Source organism: Crocodylus siamensis, chromosome 3, assembly GCF_052110815.1.
Source record: "Crocodylus siamensis isolate JL-2025a chromosome 3, ASM5211081v1, whole genome shotgun sequence".
NCBI lineage: Eukaryota > Metazoa > Chordata > Crocodylia > Crocodylidae > Crocodylus > Crocodylus siamensis.
Genome location: NC_143397.1, coordinates 87,154,377 through 87,174,797, shown reverse-complemented (window position 1 = coordinate 87,174,797; position 20,421 = coordinate 87,154,377). Strand labels below are relative to the sequence as shown.

General features: G+C 41.5%; 1 protein-coding gene across 6 annotated transcripts in view; it reads right to left on the bottom strand.

Annotated features, from left to right (window-relative positions):
- CCDC171 (coiled-coil domain containing 171) overlaps positions 1-20,421 on the bottom strand; it is a 432,482-nt gene that overhangs the window by 303,649 nt on the left and 108,412 nt on the right. For all 6 annotated transcript variants that reach the window (XM_090038740.1, XM_090038741.1, XM_090038744.1 and 3 more), the window contains 3 exons: positions 13,925-14,027; positions 5,617-5,723; positions 2,392-2,481 (listed from right to left, as the gene is read on the bottom strand). In XM_090038740.1, coding sequence (XP_089894866.1) covers positions 2,392-2,481; positions 5,617-5,723; positions 13,925-14,027 — 300 coding nt within the window. The remainder of the gene's footprint in view (positions 1-2,391; positions 2,482-5,616; positions 5,724-13,924; positions 14,028-20,421) is intronic.

Here is a 20,421-nt window from a genome sequence, read left to right as displayed (position 1 = left end):
TGAACACACACTCACACTCACACTCTGCCCCCATGCCTGCAGACACATGCATGCACCCATGCACGCACGCACATTCATGCATGCCCACCCTGCACTTACCAGCACAGTCCCGTGCTCTGTGGTCTGGGGATGCAGCTGGGAGCCACAGCCACATAGGGGCAGGAAAGCAGGGAACTGGCTGGGGGTGGGCAGGGCTGGGCTGCTCAAGCCTGCAAGCCTGCTGAGGGCTCCCTCTGGGTCCTACTGCCCCTGGCTCCTGTCAGCTTTGACAGGGAACTAGGGACAAATTAATACTATTTACTAAATTTTTAGGGGCTCCGTGGGCCCAGACCAAGGGCCATATTTTGCCTGTCCCGATCTATCCACTTGCAAAATGGTTCAATCTCTATCGGTTAGACTAACTTGCAAATATTGAATCAACTCAGGCTTGGGCTTTTTGAATGTTTGTCCCTAGCCCTATACGTCACTGCTTCAATCTAATCAAGGACTGGCAGCAACCAAGAGCTGCTGTCACTGAAGGGCTCTTTTTAGTGGTCTAAGTAAAATCAATCTGGTAGTCTCACTCTAATATCCAGCGGACAGACATTTCAATAAAAATGGAATTTATACAAAACATCACTAACTGGTATCAAATCTCAGCAGAGAAGTGAAGGAATGAATGAATCATGCCTCTTATTCCAAGAGATAAGACTACAAGCTAAGAAAGGGCACACATGCTTTGTGTCTAGGACTATTACTCTGACCCCTTGACTGACCACTAATTTCAAATGACCAGAACAAATCAATACTGGAAACAATGAATATTAAGTTGAAATGTTTGCCTACAGAATTTAAATTATAAAATCATGTTCAAGTGTCAAGTATCAGCTGCTTACCACGTATTCATCACTAAAATACTTCCTAATAAAACTATGCAAATTGAAGAATAAGGCATCCTTCTGTAAGCAACCTCTTCCATAAATAAATACTGGGCCAGGCAGCTCAGTGTTCACTTCACATGAACTATTTAAGATTTAAACCAACATAACTGAAGTCAGAAACTGGTTTGTTGCAAAGTAACATTTATTGTGCCTAATATAATAAAAATAGCTGGTAAACTAACTTTATCATGGACAGCCCACTCGTCTAACATGACAGCTATATAATTTTAAGAATGTTTTACTTCAGCCACAAGACCTACTTTTAAGAGAGAGTTTCAAGTGTTCTGAACCTATATCAATCAGCAAGACAAGTTCAGATGAGAAGCTGGAAGGTGTAATTACTACAATTGAATGAATGTTTATAGGGTACCAATATAAGAATCCTTGGGAGTGGCCACACACTAACTTAGCAGTAGTACAAACACACTGCAAATCAGCAGAACAAATTTAATAGTGACCGAGTACTGCGCTTCACCTTATCCCTCTTACCGCCTGAGCTACATATACCCTTGGTGGCTGATGGGACCAGACATGTCACATTACAAAAATGATGCATCAGCCCAAACAAAAACAAAAACACCTGACTCATCATGTGAAAAGGCTACTATAAAATCAGAACTCAAGATATGCACCAAAGGCATCTGGATAAGTGATCAGCAATGTTTTTACTGACAGTCATTTTAGAAAACAGATTTCTTCAAAAGATAGGTGCTATATAATGCTTGGAGATATTATACACAGAAACTGAGCATAATGGTCATATTCTCACTAAAATTCTCTCTACTACATTCTGCACATTTCATATTGTAACTCCAACTTCACTGTTCTGCAGATAAAACATTCAATATTTTTTTCAAAAGAGGTCAATATGCATTTTTAAATTCGACTACATTTTCTCCTGGCACCACCACAGCCACCTGGCTTTTTAGCGTACTCCATGCTTCCTCAAGGTAGTTATAGAACTAATGCATTCTTCCCCTTTTATTTAAATGTTCTTGAAGCACTATATTTCCCCAGTCTCACTAAAGAATTTTATTCTGAAGCAAGTATTCTGACAAGCACATAAAAAAATGAATTAAAATATATTTTAATAAATAGATTAATATTCATTTCTCAAGATAGAAAAATATACATATTTTAGGCACAGAGAAAAAGACAGAAAACTAAAAACTGACGACAAAGATGCTGACAGTGACAAAAATTATGGAGCAAGAGGATATTCAAAGAGCAGGTAAACACAATTATTTCATTAATACAAACCCTGAAATTCTCACAACAGTTAGCTTATATCTTTTGTTGACTGTAACCACTGTGAAGCAACATGATCTTACGCTAACTTGCAAGTTGGATATTGCATTTCACCAGAGAACAGTGGTACAAAGACTTTCAGAAATAACAGAGATAAATGATTATCCTGAAGTTATAAGCTGAATGACAAATACACAGAGTCTTAAAAAGTTCATAAACATACCTCAAGGTCTTGACTTTGAGACCCTAATTTCTGTTTGAATGAATCAAGCTCTTCTGTCATCTTTTCACAAGAAGCTTTCATTTTTTTTAGCTGGGAAAGATGGAAATATATTGGACTTTGAAACAGTTTTATATTATCAATTAAAAGTAAACTAATGTTTTCTATAAAAAATATTAAACACTATTATAAACTTATCAAACATTAACTCTGAACAAATTAACAGATGTTCTAGTAAATAAGGTTGTTGATTAAACTACAATAATGACAAAAATGTGTATAATACTAGTTATAACTCGAAAATAAATCTATTATTAACTTTCCTATCAAGTCTCATATACCTGACAAAAATGAGAGCTTTGAAACATGCCATAAAATTTCATAAATGCAGATTCCTATTGTCCTGGAGAATGTTTGGGGAAAGCTACTTAAAGGGAGAAAAAAAATGACAAAAGAAAGAAGAAGAAAAAAAAAAAAAAATCAGTGGTCCCCTCACAAGTAAAGGAAAAAGAAAAAAAAGAAAAAAGGGGTCCTATTAGCAGTATTTTCTTTCTGAACAGAAGCTAATGCACCTTTTGACTGCAACTACAGTAGCAGTACCCAAAGACAGGTTAATGTTAAAGAAGGGATTTAAAACTTCTCTGGCCCCAAGACTCACAAGAGCAGGGACCCTGTTTTTCTCTGATTTAAAAAAAAAACAAAAAACACACAGTCAGTGGGCTGGATCAGGACAACAGGCCCACGGAACCCAAAGCCTGCTCCTCCCTATGCTAGCTCTAGGATTTATGCTGGATGCACCTTGGATCCAAGAGTGCCTGGGACAGAATCTGTGGGCAGCATGGATCCCAGAGTGGCTAGGGTGGGTGCCATGTAGCATGGATCCCAAAGCAGCTGCTGCACTGCAAATTGGTCTGAGGCTGTACCACATGCAGCGGCTGGTCCAGCAAGTTTGGAACCCACACTGATTGCAGTGCCTGTGGCGGGGTGTTCAGGCCCTGCCTGCAGGGCCAGTCTGGGTCAATTCAGACCCAGGAGAAAACCCAGGGACCAGATAACTCGGCTCTATGGTCCAGATCCAGTCCATGGGCCTTAGGTTTGACAATCCTGTTCTAAAGTATTCAAGGTATTACAACTAGCTATAACTGATGTCAGAACACATGGCTACTATCTGAACATCAGGGAGCAAATCAAAACACAATAATACACTTAAGCTATAAACACTTTGCAAATGGGCTGTCAATAAAGGGTGCTGATTGTAGTTACTTTCCATAAATTACCAAAGTTTTTTCCATCTTGTCCATAATTCAATCAGGCAGCCCTAATCCCTCAAGTTTACATAGTTGCAGGAAAGTTTATTAACATTCAGTAGCTCTAAATATATTGTTAGTTATTAAATTTAAGGTTCATTTAGCAAACTAAAAGCAAAATAAATATTACAGGTTCATCAACATATTCCAGACATCTGGAAATCAAAATAATTAATAATGTTCATATGTGTGTGGAACCCCATCAGAAACCTATATACTAAAACAACAAAACAAAACATAAAAAACCCAAACAAACAAACAAAACCCCCTTAAAATAGGATTGTATAAGCCTAAAACCTTAGTGCTGCACAGAAAAGCATTTTATTTTTATTGGATCGTGCCCCAATAATCCCTGAGTTTTGCTTCATTATTAAAAAGAGTTTTGTTACTAAAACACACCTAAGACAAAAAGCATGAAAGCCTAGAAGCAGTGGCATGTGCACGGAAAATCAAAAAGGACAGAGCACTGCCCTTTCTGTGTATCATGAGGGCATTCAGTGGTCCCTGGCTCCATATGACAACCTCAGGGTCAGTCACATGCCGTCCTACTGGGAAGTCTTGTGGCAGGTCATCAGTTGGTCCTGCTCTGCTTGCGATTTATTTTCCTTGACAGTTCATTCTTCTTTCTGTCAGAACACTCTCTTTGCTTTCTTAGCAGCCACCCCTTGGTCTCCCCACTGCTGTCTCTGGCACAGTTTCACAACAAAGTGTATTACTAAGCCAAAGCCTGCTGAGTCGACTTTTCAACTGTGCTGAGGATCATGTGACATTCATCCTCCCAAATAACAATTCGCTGTGGGTAATATGTTCCTAGTTACTCTGCTGCTTCTAGACCTGAGTCTCAGAAGAGTTTCATAAACTACTAAGTACAGTGGTTAGGAGAGACCTAATAGTGCTTGCTGTTTACAAAAATATAATCGTTTCCATGGTCACTTATTTTTGTGTCCCTTGAACACTCTCAAAGGTCCTACAGGAAAGTATTCTTTTCCCAATAAAAACAGCAAAGCTAATATTCTTTTTAATGTTATGAATGGCTAGCTAGACAATATATTTGTCAAACAAAAGAAAAAGCCTAAAAAAGGGGAAAAAATAACATTTGTGCTATATTATTAAATTTGATTTTCCTGTACTTTCCCAATTTTATCCATTGATCAAATGATATTGCATAAAGATCTTTAACAAAATGTGATTAACTATTCTCTACATTCCTTAAAACCACACATTTATTTAGAAACATTTTAAACCTAAGAGGATTAAATCAAGTCACATTAGCAATACAAATCAGAAAATAAATGTAATGTTGAAACTTTTCAGTCAGTGAATTAAAGTTCCTAGGACTTCATGAAAATTACATTATTTAAAAAAACCTAAATTGAAATGTTTGTGTTATTGTGCTTTGCTATCTGAAAAAAAGAATGCAGACATTTACTCCTCCTATATGAGAACAAAATAGCACATAAAATTCCAATAATCTTAACATCACAATTCAGTAAAGGTTTTAAAAATGTCATTTTTCTTTACCTCTAAGAGCACTGGTATTTGCATATTTGATATCAAAAACATTACATTTCAAGTATTTTACTGTATATTCAACTAAAGCCCTAAGTAGAGAAGAACAAGAAAAGTCACATTTCCATGTATGTGTGCTGAAAATAATTAGTTCAATGGTTCAAAAACCAAAACCAAAAACAAAACAAACCCAAAACCAAAAAACCCCCAACCAAACTTTTTAAAAAATATAAGTGAAACATTACTGTAGGGCAAGCTTAGAGGAAACATAGTGACAGAGATTATTTCTTTTTGGTATACATGAAGCTGTCAACTCAACGTTCCTAGTCTTCTGACCTTTGTAACAAGGGATGACTATGTACTGTTGCAGGCCGAAGGCTATATATGTGGAGCCAAACAGTGCAAGTGTTACCTCATTAGATGAGTCTTCCAGCTTGTTCTGGTAATCTGTCAAGGTATGCCTCAAAATCTCAAGGACAACAGAGAGGCTTGGAGGTTTATCTTTGTCCTTGCAAGTGCCTGAAGAAAAACACAGAATGAACATAAAGCCCTGAAAGTCATGGAGGCAGACTACGCAAACAGGAATAGTTATTAAAATTATTTAGGGCTATAGTGACAATACAGAACACTGAACAGCAGTCTTGTTCTCCCTGTGGCATACAACTCTACATCTACACTTTCTTCATAGCTAAAGGAAATGTACCAGAGCTGCAAACTCCAGTTTACATTTCCACCTAATGACCTCAGTATCCAACTTTCTGTATAATGTCTAGTGACCAGTAAGCTTATGTATCATTCAGTCAAATCATCCACCATTTAAACTGCATAGTAATACACTTTGCAAAACATTTTGTTGAAAGTTAAGTAGATTACACTTTCCTGACATTATTTTGTTGTCTTCTGACCAAGCATTCATTTTGTAATATAGTACTTCATTTATTCAAAACCTTTCTGAGCCAAAGATCACATGACATTGTTATGCTTGGAAAGGCCTTAACAACTCTTTAAATGCTCTTGAATTTCAATCCAAAGGAAACAATACAATTTTTTATCATCTGTCTGCACAGTCCTACATAATGTTTCAATTATAAATGTTAAGAATGATATATCTATTATATATACACCATGCTTACTTATTAAACCCTTAGACTACAACTTCTGATCTAGTGGTCTTAACTGGGGTCATATGAACAAAAGGAGTACTTTTGCCTTCAAAGTACTCAGTGAGCTAAGAAAGCAAAAACAATTATATATGGATCCAGAACGCAAGTTGCCAGATGATATTAAATTCCTCTTCTCCCTACCATTCTTTCTGATATTATACAAAGTAACTAGTTATTTACACCAAACACTTTTTCAACTTGACACCTATAAAACAATACTGATGAGTATATTATATAATATCAGCAATATTAAAATATAAATCATGAATTAGCCCTCAACAATCCCATTAGTACCCTTGATTTACAAAAGGAGAAACAGAGGGGGAAAAAGTTAAAAGCGACTGATTTCTCAGAGATGATAAATACCTCTAGTCCCTAGACCAGGTGTTGGCAATGTTTTTGGACAGAATGCCAAAAACACTGTGTGATGTTGTAAGTAGTTGGCGTGCCAGGGGCAGACAGCAGGGGAGCCGCAAGGGGCCCAATCAATCCTTGTCGTGGCAATGCAGCCCCAGTCCCTTCCCTGCCATCCACCCTGAGATGCACATGCCAAGCAAAATGCCTTCACATGCCACAGTCTGACACCCATACCAGGGGTTGCCTATCCCTGCCCTAGACTACAGGGGGAGTTATAGCCCAGTGATATATATTCAGAAGAAAAGGTTTAGAGTTCAAGGCATGGTCTGCATAGCTTGATTTCCTATACTGAAATCTTTGATTGAAATTCTATACGTGTGTGTATGGAAGAGGGAGAGCAAGAGGGAGAGAGAGGGAGAGGGAGAGGGAGGAGAGAAGCAAGCTATACAGACCAGGCCTTGAACTCTAAACCTTTCCACTGAACAGACATGTTTCCCTAAAATTATATTTGCAAGTGCACCCTATCTAAACTTCCATCTGATTATTTAAAAACATTAGTTCAGTTTTTTTCCTAAAAAATGGAAGGGTAGGAATTACTTAAACCAACTGTAAAACATTACATATTGTGGCTTTGGCTACATGGGGTACCAACTATAGTCAATGGAAACCTCAAGCTTGCTTGCAAAGCCAGAAAATACTGCCCATAACCACTTAAGGTGTCAGTTTCAAATTAACTATTCCCTCTGCCTCCAGCCCTTTTGATCACTTGAGGAAGTACAATACATGACTGCAAAGTAGAACTGCAGTCTTGGACATGCTAACTTTTCATTTTTATTCCTTAGCTAATTTTTTTTAAAACCATAAAAAGAAAAAAAGAAAAAAATCACTTTTCAAGAAAACAAATACTGATTGGCATTAGGGTCTACAGAGCAAAGTGTTCTCCCCTTTGCTTCCTCAAGTTGAAGAGAATTCCATCAGTCTAGACTCACAAAATTTTCCAGTGAATTCAATACGAACTGTGCATGCATATTCGAAAGGCAGACCCAACTGGCTCTCACATTACCACTGCCATATTCTACTTCATTCATGTTCTCTTCTTCAACATTTAAAACACATGCAAATGCACACACATACATGCACGCACACTAAAAATTGCGATGACAGACATGTCATTCTTGCTGACAAATATTTCTATTACCATGACATTCAAAGTCCCCAAATGAACTGACAATCCTATTATTTTAGGAGAGTAGTACTCAACCTTTTGGCCCCGTGGGCCAGATGAGTGGCACAGGGCTGGTATGCAGGCTGGATCAGGCCCCGTGTGCCTGGCGCAGGCCCTGCAGTATCCTGCACACCTGGCCCTGCATGCCAGGATCAAGACCCACACTGCCCTAGACACTCAATCTAGCTTGCAGGGCCATAACATGCAGCCTGCAAGGCTCCCCATGGAAATTTGGTATCAGTGGAGTGGCTGCCGCTCCCCCACCACCAAGTATTTAACCCGTAGGGAGCCCTACAGGACACATGACATGGCTCTGGGAGTTGGATCTGGCCCTCAGGCCGGGAATTAAGCACGCCTGTTTTAGGATACAGAAGCAATCTGAAGTGGCATTTAAGCTGAACAACCAAGGCAGATGGAGAAGCAGAAAGGTAAAGTGAAAAATCAGTCTCACAGAAAATCAGTGGAAAAACAAAGAATAAAAAAACAGATCTCCTAGACCAGGGGTGGGCAAAATGCAGCCCACAGGCAGGATGTGGCCCACCAGGCCATTCTATCTGGCCTGCGGGGCCCCTAAAAAATTTAGAAAATTTATATTCATCTGCTCCTGGCTACCTGTCATGAGGCCCTCGATGGCTTGCCAAAACTCAGTAAGCAGCCCTCCGCCCAAAATAATTGCCTGTCCCTGTTCTAAACCAAATCTCTTGCACTGTAATCTATTAACTCAATGTAAGCAAGGCTGGTAAAAATCACACCTTCCAATTTTTTTTTTTAATTTAAGAGAGATTCCACCCTTAAGCCAGACAACACAACAGTACTAGAGGAAGTTACAGGTAGTATAAGAAGTTCCACCATAGACTTTTTCTAAATTCCAGAATCCACTATAGTTTGAAGTAATGTTAATTTATTGTATAGACATGAAGTACCTGTCATTTTATTCCCTCCCACTTCTACAAGAACTCAGACACTATTATGGATTATCACTATTATCAGAGATGAAAACACTATCTTTAGACAATAATTACTTTGAGATAGATTATTTTTTGCCAAGTTCTCCAGAGAGCTCCAGCTCTACTCCCCCAGCCTTTAATTGTTCAGTGTAATCCAAGAAGCCCATCTCTGAACCTCCCACCCCCACCATGTGTGCTTTAGAAGAGGCAGTCAGTAGCCAGCCAACTTGTTTTCTTGTCTTCTCTGACCTTGGCACTTGGACCATCTTCTAGGCCAGGGGTTGTCAACCAGGGATATGCATACCCCCAGGGGTACTTAGAAAGGCCATAGGGTGTACGTGCGGGCAGGCAGAGATGGAGTGCACCCTGGAGTGTGGCAGTGGCATCTCCCCCGGCACATTAGCACAGTTCGCCTCTTACCTGGGGGAGGGGGAGGAGCATGCTGGGAGCCGCCGGCCCCACACAACACCTCCCCCCAACCTCAGCTCACTCTCCTCCATCTCCTTCCTGGAGAGCAGTGAGGGTCTGAATGGTTGGGGGTGAGTGCAGGGAAGTGTGTTTCCATGCCTGCTCCCAGAAGCAGGGCCAGGGAGGGTGAGGGCAGTGGCATCCCTCTGCAGGCTGCACAGGCACTGCCCAGCTGGCCAGACTGTGGGGCTCACACACAGCAGCTGCTGTTGTCATCGCCACCTGCTTGTCCTGTGCCACTTTCCCATGGAGGGTCACACATACAGCTCCACAGGCTGCTGATGGATGGCACACAATTAACTGGGCACGTGGCCAGTAAGCAGACCATGGAGTCGCACGCGCGACCAACCGTGGGAATGTGGCGCAAGCACCGTAGCAGCGCAGTGAGTGGCGGTGATGGTGACTACGGCTACCGCATGCGAGACCCCCCATCCCATTTGGCACCCCCTCCCAGCACCTCAGGAGGGCATGGGAGGTGCATGCCACTGGATCTGCAGGGGCTGCTGCTGCAAGCCAGGGCTGGGACTGTGCCAGGCTCTTCCTGGTGGTGCGGGGCTGGGCTGAGCTGTGCTCAGGCCAGGCGGCAGCAACACAGAGGTGGGTTGGGGGAGCTACAGCAAATTCTAGAGTGGCTGCAGCCACAGCTGTAGCCCTACTCCCAATGCCGCCACTGCCTGCCCCGAGTGCAGCCAGGCCTGGCCCGTTCCCCCACCAGGAAGAACCTGGCGCTGCCGCAGCCCCAGCCTGCCCCACCTGCAGATCTGAGGGCACCCCCCATGCCCTCCTGGGGTGCATGCAACAGGGGGCTGCCATCCCCTCATGGACAAGCCACTCACAGCTCCATCCCGCACCTGCCCCACCCTGGTTGTGCAGCACATGCCCCAGCCCCACTCCCTCCCTCATTGTGGAGGCCTCGATCTGCCCCCACCCTTAAAAACAAGAAAAAATGTAAGTGTGTACAACAGTTGAAACTGAGTCAGAAAGGGTACACTTTTTTAAAAGAAGTTGAAAACTCCTGTTCTAGGCAATCCAACCTTCCTGCCTACAAACTTAACTCCCCCTAACTTCCAACTGCAAGCTAAACTGTGGCTCTAGTTCTGACCCACGGATATCTGGTGACACTGAACAGCGCAGGAACTGAGCAGGAAGATCCCTCTTGGGCAACAAGACAAAACAAAACTTGTCAGAAGCCTGCCTGCAACAAAATGGTGTATTTCATGACAGAGGTAGTGCCTTCACTGTCATTTAGGAAAAAATGACACATTCTACAGATATCTAGTGGAAATAAATGGGTCAGATGATCTCTCTTTAAGCTACAGTTTCTACAGGCACTCTGTTGACTCAGGCAGGCAACATTCCATCAATGTATACTTGTTTCCCACTTTTAGGTTTCTCTCTGTAACCACATGTGCTAGAAACATTTTTAAAACAAAAAGATAAATGTTTTTGAATAAACTACCAAGTTGTGTGGTTGTGGAAGCACAGAATACAAAGGGCCACAAGTATCAGACATACAATTCAACAGGTACAACAAGATGGATGACAGAAGGAGCATCAGCTAAACTTCCAGGCTTTAAAGGTGGTCTTAAAAGAAGCAAAATTATGTGTTTGTTTCCTTGATGTTCTAAAAAAGGCTGAAAATACTGTTTTGTGTGTTCCTTTCCTTTTGGTTTTATCCCTGAGAAATATCAGAAATGCAAAGTCCTCTTTTCTTTTACCATAAGTCTCCCCTGAATAACACAAAGAAATCGAAAGACCTTTCAGTGCTTAAGTGAAAAAGCAAGACTGTTAATCTTTCAAAGAGCATTTCTTTCAACTGGATGTCAGGTTTCAGTTAATTAGATGTAAAAATACCAAGACAAAACATGTAAAGTGTTTTAAAAATAGCTTAAACAAGGCACTATCTCCACAGGAAAGTTATGCCAATATCACATGTAAATCAGTATAGCTGTGTCACTTGGGAAGGGATTTTAAGGTAAACCAAAAAACCAACTGGGGTAAGACTGCCTGCAAGTCAAAATTCTACTAATATAATTATAAACTATAAAACCTTCCCACAAAAATAAGGCAAAATCAAGTTTTTGCTCTCTGCTTCGAATCCAGTCTCCAATTATGCCTGAATTCCAGAACTGTGAGTCTTCCAACAGAAAGAGAGCACTGAAGATTTAATATTTCTAAATGCTAAAAAATGGAAAAATAAAATACCCTTTAAAAGATCCTTCATCCCTTTCTTTTTACAACAAAGACAGACAGAAAAGACACTTTTTTTACCTTCATGGGTCATCTTTAAAATAGAAAGAACGTACTACAGCCACAATTTTCTTCCTAGACAGAAACAGCTGGTGAAGAAATATGGCGGGAAAAAACACCAAAAAGAAACAAAGTCTCTCCTAGATCTGTACTTCTTGAGAAAAGATTCATGGAAGTTTTTTTGTAACCAAATGATTATGGCTGCATTTTTTTCCTTCCCTGTTATACAAAGTGACCACCAGGAATGTCTGGTGAAACTATGCCCAGCCTCAGTCCTTGAGGATTTAGTTTTTTCCTGCTCATTGATAAAAATCAGCAAGTGATTCATGGAGTATTTACTGTTTTGATTTGTTTTGTTTTTACTGGAGAGCTAGCTGGTCACACCATGCTAACTGTCCTCTTACTAGTCTGTTACTTCATTAGACCATAGAGAGGTATTAAAAACTTTTTGTCAGTCCTGGATTCTTCTACAATAAAAATATCATAAGGTCATATCATGAGCAACACCAGGTCTGTGCGTAAATGAAAGAATTAATACAAATAGCAATACTATACAAACACAGATAAGAAGGACAATAAGAACTTCGAGTGGAAAATATTAATGAAAATAACACATTGTGCTCGCTCGAAGAATGCAGTGCACCTGAAGGATAAACCGTTTTAATAAATGTTTGTGAGGTTTTACCATTAGCCATAAGGACATACTGCAGCAGCAAATCAAACTATATCTGTTGAGAAATTAGCCTCTAGAGCCATTTTTGAAGTCATGGAATTTCATCTGTAGAGGTCTTTTTAGGGTGCGCTTAAAACACACAGCACACTAGCACAACCACTGACTCCCTGCTGAGATGGAAACACAGGATAAGATCACTTCTTGTGACATTTATCACCAAGAGAATGAGAATAGAAAACATGTTCAAGTGACTGTAGGATGATTTGGAACCATACTTTAGCAGCATCCCCATTCCCCTAGCTCTGCAAAAGCTCTTTGTGCATGTGGGGGTCTGTAGGTTTGAGAGGAGACAGCAGAGTTGTTCCAAGCAGCATTAAAACCCAGTAAACTCAAGGGGAAACCCATAAGACTTAATGTTGACACTGTCAGTATACAAGTGCCACTGGTCCCCCTGTGTACCTGGAAACTCCCTGTGAAAATTTATTTGGCTCAGATGCCAATGAAGTGGTTATAGTATCACAATTTGAAAAGATGCCAGCTTTTACAGGAAACAAGCGTCCCAAGAAATATCCAGAGGCTAAAGCTTTTATTCAGCCCTACCTACACAAAGATTTCTATATTGTGTGGTACTATCTGCCTGCTCTTCACAAAACAGAGTGAAAAGTAAAAAAAAACAAAAAAAAAAAACCCAATAGGTATCATCATATTTTGGATTAAAATAAAAATATCTCCTTAAAAAGCAAATACATTTCTGAAAGTGTTTTGCCTCCTATTTATTCCAAAACAATTATTCCTAAAGATTATTATAGGAAAGATTAGAGAGGAAGGATGGATATTTATTCTGTATGCTTGAAAACACTTTTTGCATAGCACTGTTTCCCTCATCTAGGTACTCTGCAACCACTAAGGGGAAAACATAATTTTAAAATATTAAAAAGTGAAATGTAAAAGCCGGTAACTGTTTTACACTTTTAAAAAAATAAAATGCCTAGTTTTCCAGTTCATAGCATTTGTTAATACCTTTCATGCTTATGCTAGAAGCATGATTGCAGAGCAGCTCATTGTGCTAAATACAACACTGACTAATAACGCTATCGACCACATAATGTAAAGTGACTACAAACAACTTACAATTATTTTCATACGCTCAAAGTGATATTGTGTTGTTTCAGTTTAAATGAAAGCAAAGCAGCTGACCACAAAATAATTTTATAGAAATATTGTGTTACATCCTGTGTCCTACATAACCCTTTCTTTGATTATGTGACCTTTAAGTTGCTGAAGGTTGCCTCAGAATTTGGCTCAGTTCAGTCAAAACAGATGTTCCCTTTGCAGGTATACTGTAAGGACTTTTTTCTCAGTTGGATTTAGAACACAGCAAGTGAGCCCTTTCCTGACCGATCATATAGATCCTAGCATTTGTAAATCAAGTTCTGGGCTGACAACAGCAGGTCCACATTCCATCACCCTTTCTCAGCTAGCAAGGCCACTTGACTGCTGTGAGAACTGCTCTTATCATGTCATCAAATCAAAGCATGTTGAGAAGGGGGAATGCAAGAGGCATCTGCAGAATTCCCACAATGTAGTGACTTTGGAACACTGACAGATGCATCTGTCATTTTATACCTTCAACTAACCTGCTGTCCGCTGGCTTGACATAGTAAAGCTGTCCAAGAGTAACTTGAGCTCTCTTAGGTTGTTTTCACATGTCTCTGTTAGGAAGGACTGGTGTTCCTTGGCCTTTATTTGATAGAAGATAGGAAAAGACAAAAATAAATAAGCAGCAAACAAGGAAGAGGCTCAATATTTTAATGCATCAAGATAAATATTTCATATTCCCGAAAGCAAGAGAATACAACACAGCATCAACATCAGTCAAGTTTCACAAATATTTTAATGACCTTATTCTACTATAAGAATATTTTACTAAACCATAATCATCAGCTGCCTACATACAAAAGCAACAGAAGTTCTTTGCTGTACCCTGACAGGATATCTGGAAAAGCACAAATCAAGGTGCCCTTCCACAGTCAAGGTGGGATGGAAAAATCGATTACTTGGCATTCTGTAAAAATTCTGTACCTCCTATAGATACAACCTGTTGGCTGCAACTCACAATTACCTCTTCCCTGCCAAGAAGTGATTTCTTCAAATCTAAGAAACCTTCTATTTCTGGGTTACTTCCCAGTAGCAAAAGGTCCCTTTCAGCCCTTAATTTCTATGATTTTATGACAGAGAGCTCTTCAGCACCCTGCACTAGATTTTCTTATAGTAAACTCTTCACTGGGGAACAAATTAAAAGGTTAGTCATTTTTTTTTAAAAGGGCATATTTTAAAGTATCCAAACATTTTAGAGTACAACTTTTTTTAAATAGTATTAAGCCAATCAAATGATCTTTGTTCATAGCCTAAATTAATATAATTGGGTTGACTTACCTTACTATAATTACTATGCTATTTATACTACCTTAGAATAATCACATATTGATGCAATAGAAGCACCTAGGGCCAGGCAGGATTGGAGCTAAATTGAATTAGGCCAATCGTTCTTAAATGGGGTGATGTGGTACTCCAAAGTGCCACAAAAACTCTTCAAGTGTATCTACTTCTACAAGCTGTATGCAGAGGCAGACCAGGAAACAACTGAGGCAGGACAGAGCCAGTGGCAGCACTGCCCCTCTCAGAGTGGGGAGTGAACATGAGTGTGCACCACTCAGAAGGCAGGTATGAAATTGGTGACCTCACTGTGCTGAGGCACATGAAGTAGGAAGCAGAAGCCTAGCAAATGCCCTCTGCCTTGCACAGCACTGCCAGTTGCAAAATATGAAGAATGTATGCACTCCACAGACAGGTCCCAAAGTTAAGAGGATTTAAGAAACAACCCTAAGGAGGTGGGATACTGTGGTTGCCACTTTAGGCCCTGCTTGCAGTGCTAGCGTCTCTGACTCGGACTGTTCCTGCCAGCATGGTGTCAGCTGCTCTTCTAGCCAAGAGAAGCAGGCCTGAACCATAACAGAGGCTCAATTAATTTGACCTCTAGACTACTAAAAAAAGAGCAATGCCATTTACTTTTGCTTGATCACAGTGGTTCTCAACTGATGCACTACTAAATGCAGAAAAGTTATCAAGGGGCACCTTGAGTCTGGCAGTCTGTTCCACTATTTTAATGTGGACTCACCAGATTGGCTTGAGAAAATTATCCTGGGCTAGAAACAGTGCCAGTGAACTCTGAGAGACCCCAAGGGTGGAGCAGGGGAGCCCTGCCCTGTGGAAAAAGAGAAGCCAGTCAAAAGAAGGAAAAGGGGATGGCAGGGGCTGTGGGCCAGCCACCCTGAGCACTGGTTGGCCAGTTTGCAAGCCAGGGAGGGATTGCCTGAGGAGATAAAAGCAGCAGCCAAACTGGCGTGTGGGGGGTGCTGACAGTGACTCTGGGGAATGATGCAGGAGGCCTACAAGGAGCTGGGGTGAGCTGACCCAGCAGACAGACCCCTCTGAAGAGCCTCCAAGGTCCTGAGAAAACAAGGCAGAGGCAGTCGGCCATGCCTCCAGCCCTGCAGCAGAAAGGGATCCGCGAGCGGGCTGGCGGCAGAGAGCTGGTGCCCCAAGGCCCCATCACAGCATGCTGGATGTGTCAGGCATCCCGGAGGCTAGGGGTGGCAGTCGGCCCCCCACTCCACTGCGGAGAAGCAGCAGCAGCCAGGGGCATAGGCGGCACCCTTATCTGGAGCAGGGAGCTGGGCCGGTGAGTTGAGGAAACCCCTTACGTTCCCTGAGGAAGTGGGACAAGGCAAGGCACTGGGATCCTGAGGAGCAGCAGAGCACCAGGACAAGGGTCCCCGGGAGACTGGGGCGCAGGCTGACGCTCAGAGCGGGACTAGCAAGCCGCAAGGCATGTGGGGCACCCGGCCAGTCAACTGGAGCAGGAGGAGTTTAGAGCAGCAACCCCTGGGAGTTGCCTGTACTGCTGACCCTCTGCCACTGACTGCCCCAGAGGGGACTCAGTCCTGTCCATTATTCTGCAGCTGATTGTCATCGGATGGAGTCCCTGAGCTTTGTGCTTGGGTCATGCTGGTTGCTGCAGGAGCCTACTCTGTTGTTTGTTGGTTGCCTTTTTGCTTGCCATGGAGGGTTGCCCTTCAGCCTCTCTGGGGGGTTGGATCCAGTTTGATTGCTGCAGACCAGAAGACCTTACACTATTGCAGTCCATCACTTACTGGGAAGCCTGTTGGAGCTGCTGGAAGTGAGCACCCGCTTCCTTGCTGTAGCATCTCAGCAGTGGCTGAAAGCTGCCATTTACCCTGCCTGTGGTTCTTGAGTCAAGGGCTGACTAATGCACTCTGGTTTGTTTTGCCATTTAAGTTCACTTGTAAATAACCTTTACTATTATTCTTGTTTTGTAAATAAAGTGTAAATAGTTTAAACAGTTAAGTGTTAGACCTTTTTGGGACCATGGGCTGATCTGTGGGGATCAGGGGCTGGCTGGAAAGTAAATGGGTGCTGGACGGAAGCCCTGCTCCACTCTCACCACACCATCCCTGATGTTTGGGCAGAGGTGGCAACTACTGGGCTGCCACCTGGGTTACAACAGTTAAGAACCATAGGGCACAGTCCAAATGCATATACAGACATGGTCTTTCTCAAATACCCAAACAATCTACAATTACAGAAATTTATTGTCCACTTGCAGAAAAGCATTAGCTAAAAAAGGAAATATTTTTATACTTTAAACTTCAAATTATAAGGAGTAAGAAGACAGAAGTTCCATATTTTTAATTTCTGATTCTTTCCAGTTACTCATTAACTAATCTCCCATTCCAAGTTACAAAGTGTGACTAAAATAATTTTCCTTCCTATTTGGTCTTAACAAAAAAAGGCTTATCTTTTTTACCTTAAGAAAAATGTCCCTATATTCAGCCCTATACTTTCTATTACCCAGAGGCCAATACACCATTATGCTGGACTGCATATCCAAAGATCCTAGCAGTTTTCCAATGTGGGAAACATCTCTCTCAAAAAGCTCACTTTTCTGCAGATAGCATATCACTGGCAAACCAGAGGACAAGTAATGCATGTAATTCTCTGCTGTATTTTCCACTATCGAGTTTAAATATTTTATAAATTTGCTTTACTGTTTCAATTTTAATTATATATACTGTATATCTACTAATACATTATTCATATGTGTTTCAATGTTGGCTCCCCTGTAGCATTTACACGGGTTTCCCTGTGTGAGAGTTTGTACTATACTTCATAAAGAATTTCCACCACCACTAAAATTCTAATGTACATGAACTTGCATTTGCAGAATTCTAACATATTCATATTTTTAAAAGAAGCTTACTTCATGCCTATTATGAAAAGGAAGATAGAACAATATGGTCAATATCACATGAAAAGAAAGCACTTATTTCATATGTAAGCCACTCCAGGACAGGGAAGGTCATACTAAAACTAGCTGGCAAAATCTCTTCCCATAGAAGAGTCTTACTGAAACAAGCCAAACATATAAGGATTTTTAACCCTCCCTTCAAAGTTATGTTTTGTTTTATTATCTGGCCATGCTTTAATTGGCACATTCTAGTTGATTTGATCTTTGCAAATGATTTTCAGCATTTACCACCTTTTGGCACTCATGTTTGCTGACTGTGTTTACAATTTCCGTCCCAACTTCAGTCTCTATTTCTCAACTGCAGTAAAGATCAAAAGGAAATTCCTTAGACCAGCCAGCAATTCTACATTTGAGCCACAAACAATTTGGCTTCCTTGGTTTTTAACTTTGGTTTTCATTCCCTTGCCTTCACCATTGCAAAGTTAAGGAGGGAAAAATCAAAGGCTACAAAATAGAAGTCATGAATAGATGTGAATCTCCACAGCACTGAATATACCAAAGTGTTTCTCAGCTCCTAATGAAAGATATTTAATGATAATGAGCAATGCCCTAAACTAGAGGCCAGACTGTACATATACCTGGCAAACTGATGGCCCCAAGTATTTTTGTAGGTTCCAGACATACACTAGTAAAATGCTTTTAATTCAGATATATTCTGAAAATAAACTTTTAGCTCCTCCACTGAAAAAGACACCATTCTAAATGTAAACTAACACATTGCTGAGCCTGTGGAAAGAAAGAAGCAATAGCTGTTGGGCCGGTCTTCCCATTTGCTTCTGAAGTACAAAATATCTTAAATGCAACAAAACTACTTCAGATACTTCATGTTATAGGGCAAGAGTTTGGAGAGACTTGGTAGTAGCTGTGTAGGGCACAAGTCAACTGATCTGACAGATTCAGATCACCTTTTCAATCCTTAAACTTAAATATCATCTGCAGCCCTTCTACGCTCCCTGCGCAGAGGTGCTACGTAACTGGATTATTCAGAACTCACTTACAAAAACCCATGAATATTCATCATAAAAATACTTTCTAGCACACACAATGTGTAAACATACACCTTCATGTTCCTTCATGTTTCCATTACATCAGCTCTAAGTGGGAAAAATGGCAGTAAAAGCCTATACAAATCCTTGCATTATCACTTGGTTTTACTGTATGGGTTTTTACAAGCATTCAGGGTAAGATTAAATTAAGTTAAAAATGGCCATTCAATTTAAGTTGGGACAGGGGCAGAGGGGTAGCAGGGGGCCTTGGAGGGATCAAGGGGGCAAGCAGGGACTTCAGGGGGCATTGGTGGGGACCAGAAAGATTTGGGGTGGGGGAAGATCAGGGGAAATAGGAGAGGGTCTCTAGTCCTGCCACCCCCCAACCCTCCAGCCCACACCCCTGATACCATCAGACTGTCCCCAGTCTCACAAACCACTTCCAAGGCAATCCACTGGTCCCAGGGCCCAGAAGGATCCTGACTGAACTAAGTCAGGGTGGGGGGAGGGGCAGGCAGATCAGGGGGTCTGGGGACTCAGGTGGTATTGATGGGATGGGGGGGCTACCTCCCAGATGAGGGCCTCTTTTTAGCCTCAAACTCCTTCCAGGTGCAGACAAACAACGCCCCCATTCTGCCTGTCCTTCCCCCCACTCAATTTACTTCCTCAACTCCTGGCCCTGGTGAACACCAGTAAAACTGGCACCAGGAGCACATTATCAGATGGAGGTGTTGGCAGGCTCAGGGTGGGGGCTGGCTGGTCCACGGGGGAGCAGAGAAGTCCATCTAGGAGTGGGACAAGGGGCTGAAGGGCTAAAAGTAACTCGGTACCAGGGGAGGGTAAATAAAGTGGCCCTGGGGCTGGGTCCAGCAGCTGGGCTTGTGCTGCAAACCATGCAGAAATTCAGTTAGACTGGTCTCAATGGACCTGAATAAATTAGACTCTCTCTGAGGTACAGCTAACTTGGAACAGGTCAGCCATTTTGAGACCAATCTGACCTTCCCAAACTTATATACATTTCTCACTTGTATTGCCCTAACTAGAGAGCTAAGTGTTAGATCTGCACCTGGGCAAACTAGGTTAGATCGTGTGGCCACTTTTAATCTCCCCCAAACATCTGGACCTAGCCTATACATCTAACCCACACACGAAGCATTCCATTCTCATCTGAGCCATTTTGCCTCAAAATATTATGGAAAAGAGTCCTACTGCATCCCATTCTGTCAAATTCTCAGGGTTCTTCAGAGTCTGAGATTGAGGGACATTACAAAAGGAAGCCACTTCCCTTAAAGTGTTGTCAGCCATTCTATTTCAAAGATTCCCTGGTTAACCTTTGTTCTATTGCAAAATGACTCCCAAAAATCAACTGGTTATTTAATGTTAAACGTTTTGTTTGAAAGTATATAGGAGTGGCTGGCAAACAAGATCCATCATTCACTGCAGTTCAGGTTGACAAACCCCAAGAAATAACTTATTTTATAGTACTTCTGGATTGAAAAATCCTACTCCTTCTCAAATATATTATGAAGCTGTTTACGCTTTATATTATAGGAGTGGTCTTGTAGCCGTGCCAGTTCAGAGATTATGCTTGATAATATCATTTACTGAACTAACTTCATAGTTGGAAGAACGATAAAGTTTGCAGGGATGTGCAGGCAGCAGATCACGGCTCTGCCCTGGGCTCTGGTCCCACACTATCATTGCTCCACAAACCCACCCTGTGATCCCAGCCCCACCTGTCCATTCCATTCCCAGAAAC